The 6,996-nt window shown below is 40.1% G+C and overlaps 1 protein-coding gene and 1 long non-coding RNA gene across 2 annotated transcripts in view; both read left to right on the top strand.

Moving 5' to 3' along the window:
• On the top strand, positions 324-2,577 carry LOC109950742. The gene is made up of 3 exons (XR_002273041.1): positions 324-579; positions 1,294-1,357; positions 2,319-2,577. It is a non-coding gene; the product is annotated as an uncharacterized LOC109950742 (long non-coding RNA).
• The window catches only part of LOC109950888, a 2,925-nt gene continuing 928 nt past the window's right edge, over positions 5,000-6,996 (top strand). Inside the window, exons 1-2 of the mRNA XM_020571044.1 lie at positions 5,000-5,193; positions 5,578-6,984. Of these exons, the coding sequence (XP_020426633.1) occupies positions 5,580-6,984 (1,405 nt within the window). The 5' untranslated portion in view covers positions 5,000-5,193; positions 5,578-5,579. The remainder of the gene's footprint in view (positions 5,194-5,577; positions 6,985-6,996) is intronic.

The raw sequence follows: 6,996 nt of genomic DNA, 5'->3' as shown, positions 1-6,996 counted from the left end.
GTTAGAGATGTATATCAAGTCCAATGTAACACCCCGACTCCAATTTAAATATTTATTTTAAACGATTTAAATAAAATTACGAAACTACCCTTGAGTTAGGGGTAAAATGGTCATTTTCTTCTTCGGAAGGATTTTTGGACCACGAGTGGTATTTTTGGGTAGTTGGTACCGAGATGATTTCGTAGACATGCGGTAGGCTTGAATCGGGATTGTAACGAAAAAGCTACGGGCAAAATAGTGTCAGTGGCAAACTTGTAAATATTTCGAAAAGGGTTAGGGTAAAAATCAGATTTTTCCAGTTTTACCTCACTTTCTCTCTCTTCCTCCCGATTCTCTCTCTCTCTCCCGCGTCCCTCTTCCTCCTTCTCCGATTTGCAGACGCGGAGCAGCCGCCACAGACCACGGCCAGCCCCGAGACCGGACCCAAAACGACCGGCCAGACCTCGCCGACGTCCCCCGACCCATCTCCAGCCGTCAGCCGCCGCCTCGTCGCCGGAAAACCCGAATTTCAGGCCGATCCTTGTCTGAGCTTCCAGTCGATCGTTCTCTCTCCTCCGAGCACTATTTCAGACGGGTGAGGTATGGTTTCTCATCCAATTTTTGAGTTCTAGCTGTTGATGGTATAGGTTTTCATTGATTTTGAGTCTAGAAAACCGATTAGGAATCTAGGTTTTGGGCCGAATTTCAAAATGAAATTCCGGCCAGTTGCCGGCCGAATTGGAGCTTCTCGTAGTTGAATGAAGTGATCCTGACATCGAGTAGAAGCTAGGGTAGGAAGGGTGAGCTCGGGTGTGGAGTTTTTCCGTCACCGGAATTACTCTGCACACCCACGCGCTGCCGGCGCGTGTGGCGGCGCGTGGGCGAGTCTGGTGAGGATGTAAATTGACCCGATGAGATCCTTAGGTTGTCACGAGCGCATAGGAATTCGCGGATCTCGATTCGGATGTCGTTTGGCTATCGAACGGATTTTCGCATATTATGCGTTATCCGGGTTCGATAGGTTCCGACCGTTAGATCTTTTCCAATTTAAAATATGTTGTTCTAGGTATTCCTAGGACCGTATGGGACTTCACGAATTTTGAATCGGAGCCCCGGATGTTCCGATTCAAAAATACAAAGTTTGCGGGTTAGCGATAACCGTAAAATCGTGAACGCTCCCTAAACCTGTAATCGGACCTTATGGTACAATCTTCGACGTGCACGTATGGGAAATTTGGGGAGTTAAGCATTTAATTTGTAATTTCCGCTTAGACGTGGTTTTTATATTAATTAACGGGTCGTATCTCGGAATAGGTATCTCGACTGCACGCACGCAGCAAGCAGGACCTTCACGTGGTCAGGCAGCGAGGGAATACTTGTGAGTGGACTTTGTTTTAATCATATGCCTGGTTTTAATTAATGAAAGATTTTGCATAATGTTTTAATGGCTCCTGGATTTTATGTATTATATGCATGAATTAATTTTGATGGGTGTATAGCAATTGGCAATATATTATGAGTTTGGCCTTTTGGGTTTTGAGAGTGTATTTCATGTATAGATTGTGGGGAAGTATATTTTGATATATATTCTTTTAGAGGAGATATTTGGGTTGTTGGAGAGTGATATGGAAGTATGTGATTAGAGAGGAGTTGTGGGATTACACTACGTAAGTACCTTTCCCAGTTACTAGTCTCACTCGCGGCGTTGGATGTTCCGGCGGGTGAGACACTTTCCGTATGCGGCGTTGGATGTTCCGGCGTACGGAAAGACTGTGTATAGAGTTTAGGGTCATCACCATGGCGTTGGATGTTCCGGTGTGTGATGATCCAGTCTGCGCGCGTAGGACATAGTTTGAGAGCTACACATGGCGTTGGAAGTTCCGGTGTGTGAGCTTTGGAGTTTCGTCCCCCGGTTGGACCGCTCATCCCTAGACGCAGGATAGTACCTGGAAATCCTGCGGACTAGTCAAACGATCCCCCAGTTGGATTGTTTTCCCCGGTACCTAGGTGGTGTGATGAGTATATTGTATAATTATTTATAGTTATTTATGTATGTATTTATATGTACATTTATTGAATATGTATAGTAGCGTGTGAAATGATTTGGTGTTGTTTATTAGTTGACAGGAGTGGTGAGTTTGAGGGAATGAGGTTCTTTTTGGAAAGAGTTGACTGATGTTTTAGAAGAGTTTTAATGAAACATGTTTTGAGTAATTTCTTATTGAATTTTGAACCTGCATGACTGGAGCATTATTTTTACATGGTGGGGTTACTATGTTGTTTTTAACTGCAAACCTGGTTTTTGTCCACTCACATGTTTTCTGTTTTGCGCCCCCCAGCCAGTAGTTGCTCCTGGAAGTACAAGTGGTGTCTGCAGCGGAGTCAGTGCATCTTTATAATTAAGAACTGTGTAAATTCTTATACTTGACTGTTCTTGTAATCTAAATTCAGTAGATGCTCTGTATGCCATGGTAGATTTTACTTGTGAGGCCGGAGGCCACTCTAGTATGACTTGTGTGTGTATGAAAGCATGCTGCTGGTTGGGATTAGTATTACTGTGTGTTGCAGGTTGAATAAATTTTGTTGGGATTGCTTAAATTGCAGGAGAGACTCTGCCAAAATTTTGGTAAAAAGTCTCGATTATTAAGTAGGTGGGCCCGGCATCGGGAGGATGTCGGGATCAAGACGGGGTCCGCCTCGATCTTCGGGAAATTCCGGGGCGGGTCCTGTCATCCAATTTATAAGTAACACATTTAATACTCAGAAATCAACCTATGATTATCAAACTGTTTAATTTAATTTAAAGGTTTTGCAGCATTAAAATTTCAACTTACTGAAGCAAGTTCTCCATTGACAATTGCTCTGTTTCCATCCCTCTCAAAAAGTTCATATACAAATCGAGCATGTTGTTCGCATGATCGAGCATGTTGGCTCTGACTTTGCATGGGAACAGTCAAAATTTAAACATGGCATTCTTGTCGTTTAGTTCAGAGGGGGTGTCTGCGTGCCGGCTCTCGCGACAATGATATTCAACTTACAATCAAATATTTTAAAATTACGGATCGAATCTAATCCTCCAAATTATCGAAATCGATTGATATTGGATTAGATTAGATATTTTATACCCCTAATTGGATATATAATTTAGGAAAAAAAAATTGGGTTCAATTTTTATTTATTTTATGAATTGAGGTGTTAGAGAGAGTGCCAACCAAAAGAAATGAGGTGTTTGATATGTTATTAATAGGGAGAATTAATTATAATTAAGGGAGTTAATGACATGATTGACAATTAATATGAAGGTAAATGAAATATATTGTGTTAGACGCCAAAAATAGGGTTCAACTTGGATAGATGTGGAGTGGTGGATGGTGTGTGAAGACGTGGGCCTTCAGTATGTGTATGTGCCTTTGGGAGGCAAAGCAAGAGGCTGCCTTTGGCAGCTAGTGAAATTCAACATAAGTAAAGTAAATAAGCATGCAAAAGGCAATGTATACATTTGTACAAAGGGATTAGACCCAAAGATAAAGGAAAGAAGGCCCAAGGCCTAAGGTACAAAGCCCAAGAGTCCAAAGCCCAAGGTCAAGACCCAAGACCCTTTTCTAAGTGGAGAGTGATATTCTTTTATAGGTGAGGGAGAGTCTCCACTTCTTATAGTCTTCCAATATAGGACTCCTTGCCTTACTTAGAATTGTGACTTGTGATAAAGCTTCTTTGGCTAAGGTGATAACCTCTCATAGCATGGCACGTGACTGATCTTGCCTAACTAGTTGCTCAATTAGTCACGGTATCACAATTGAAAGAAAAAGTAAGAAGAAGACTATACCTAATTTCTTTTGATAGAACGACACCGTTCTCTTTCTTTGTTGTCTTTTAATGAAACACATCGTTTCATTTGAGTTCTCCAAGCGGTGGGTTTTGGTGGTGGCAAAGCCCAAAAAGATAGGCCTGCAATTAACTTATAAATATCCGTAAGTTTTTATTTGGTCTGGGGCAAAAGACTCTGGAATTCACTATTTAATTGAATAGGTATAGTTTCTCATGCCCACTTCATAACATATCTAATACTTATTAATAGGCCATCTCTTTTCTAATTTTTTTTTATTTATAAAAAATGTCATCTCTATTTTTTCTTTTTAATATTTATGTCGTCTTCGTGTTGTAGTATTAAATAGATGAGTAATATATCTTTTTATATATTCGCTTTTAAAAGCTTATGCCTCAAAGGGGCCAAAAATGCCTACCCTTCATACCTCGTTTTTTAAAATATTATCACTTTAGACTGAAGAAACTCCAAACAAAGCAAAACAAATTATAAGTAAGTTGATGAGATCTCTTTAGATATTTGAGAATAGGAGATATTCTCTCCCACTTTAGATATTAAAAGCGAGTTCATTGAAGATTTGTTTGTAATTTTTTTTCTTTTTATAAATTATGAATGATATTAGTATTGTTTAAATTCAAGGGTATTTGATATTGTCTAAATAATTTTATGAAGCTTTTAGCCTTTTAAATTTGCCCCTTCAATAAAAAATTCCTGAATCCGCCACTATCCTTAGGTTAGTCTTTACTTACTGTTTGCATGCTGACAAAACATAATAGTCCCTATTGAAACTCAAAGATATCTATAGCAACAAATATGGAAAAAAGAAAAATGTTGGTTAACCACGGTTTTGTGAGTTTTGACCACTACGGTCAGTTGTCCTGTAGGCCTAAGGTACTCGCCCTTCTACTTTATTTTTGGGAAATAGCCCTAAATGACACCCATTTCATAATTTTAATTAAAAATATCATCCCTTCCCAATTTTTGTACAACTATCACCTATAAATATAAAATTATTGCCCACTTATTGCTGATTTTTCACAAGTTCAGAAATTTTGGAGAGAAGAAGCTCACACAGCTCTCTCTCTCTCTCTCTCTGGCACAGCTCTCTTTCTCTTTGGTATCTGTCTATCACAGCTCTCTGTGTCTCTCTTGGCTCTCTCTATCTTGGCTCTCTCGCTCTTGGCTCTCTCTCTCTTGGCTCTCTCTCTGTCTCTCTCTTTGCTCTGTTTCTCATAGCGCAGCTGTCTCTCTCTAGCTTCGTTATGTCCCTTTCTCCCCTATTCGATCTCTTGCTCTCTGTTTGGAATCGCGAACCCCTCCCTTTAGCTATGTCTTCTGAATAGCTGCTTGCAACCTTGAAGCTCTACTGGATTGCCGACCTCGAAAAGGTAGTGTTGATGGTTATTTTCTTAATATCAGTATTATGTGAAATGGGTTATAGTTTGATTGTTTGGGTTTGTGTTAAATTCGTTTTGGCTTTAATTTATTTGGGTTAGGTTTTGTTGAATATTCATGCTCATTCATCTGGGTTTGTACCAATTGCATTTAGATTGGTCTGGATATGTGAATCTTGAAACTTGGGAATTTCTATTTGATGTAGTAGATCTGTATAGTGTGATTCTGATGTGTTCCTCTTATTTTACAGTCGTATTGCTGTTATATTGCCATTATATTGCCTATATATTGCTGTTATATTGTGGTTATATTGCTATTGTATTGTATGGTTATTGTGGTTATATTGTGTGAATGAAATGTTGTTTTGTCATGGTCAGAAATGGAGACAATTGTTATTCTCGTGTGCTACAATGGAAAATGGGTCACCTCGAAGAAGATGTGCAAATACGAAGGGGGTGACTCAAAAGGCTTAATAGTTCCACGGACCATCAATTTTGCTGAACTGTTGGACCGTGTGCATCAGATTGGTAATACAAACAGCAGGGAAGACAAGGTTTGCTTAAAATTCTCAGTTTTGGTGGCCTCGAATGAGTGGAAGCACATAAAGATTGAGGACGATGATGATGTCAATTTTTTTATGAAGTACAATTCCGAGGTAACACCTTCAAAACTAGCTCCCTTACTCGTGAGTATAGAAGATAAAGGACTGACAAATGATGTAGTTCATAGTATGCATATCACGACAGATAGTAGTCGGATGGGTCATTCTTCAGTTGCCATTGTTGAAAGCAATGAAGTAACTTGGAATAATACAAATGTCACTGATTTGGGAGGTGAAGTAGGGACAGATTTTATGGATATGATTGATTTTAGCGAGGTGGAGGAGATGCATGGTGGTGATAATGGTACTGAAAGAAATGAAGTGTCAGTGTACTCTGCCCCTCCTAATTTGGGGTGCTTGAACACAGCTGCCCAGTTGCCAAAAATACGTTTAGGAGGAGAATCTGAACCCACTCGTCAACATTATTGGAGTCAAATGGGTGAACAAAATCGGTATAATGCAGTCGGTGTAAATGATGAAGAAGCATATTTGGACAGCGGGTTTTCACGAAGCGATTGGAATCCGAAAATTACAGTTGGGCAAATTTTCTCTAGTAAGAAAGCATTGTTAACGGAGTTACGGTTGACGGCATTAAGAGGCCACTTTGAATTTAAGGTGCAATTCTCTTGCACTAAGAGGTTGCTTGTGGTTTGTTGTCAACGTCCATGCCCATGGCGGGTCCGAGCATCGAGAATTGGAGAATACAGCTTCATGATTGTGAGGTGTACAACTGTCCATGAATGTGATTTGAGGTTCGTAAGTGACAAGCATCGTCAAGCAACCGCAGCACTTGTAGCCACTTCACTTAAAAGGAAGTTGAAGGATTGTCGGACAATATACACACCAAGTGACATTATGAGAGATGTGAAACACAACTTTGGTTGCACCATCCATTATTCGAAAGCTTGGAAAGCAAGGGAGTTAGCTCTATTGTCCATTAGAGGATCAGCGGAGGAGGCATATTATATCCTTCCAGCTTATTGCTATGAATTGGAGCGTATGAATCCCGGCACAAAAACACACATCCGAACTGATGAGAACAATCACTTTGTGTATTTATTTATGGCGGTTGGCGCATGTATTAGAGGGTTCCGTTCTTCCATGCGCCCAGTGATAGCCGTGGATGCCACTCATTTAAAATCCAAGTACAAGGGTGTTATGTTTGTAGCAAATGCATTCGATGGTAATCGAAATA

Source organism: Prunus persica, chromosome G8 (assembly GCF_000346465.2).
Source record: "Prunus persica cultivar Lovell chromosome G8, Prunus_persica_NCBIv2, whole genome shotgun sequence".
NCBI classification, from domain to species: domain Eukaryota; kingdom Viridiplantae; phylum Streptophyta; class Magnoliopsida; order Rosales; family Rosaceae; genus Prunus; species Prunus persica.
Note: the sequence above shows the minus strand (reverse complement) of the source record. Positions and strands in the feature narration are given on the sequence as shown.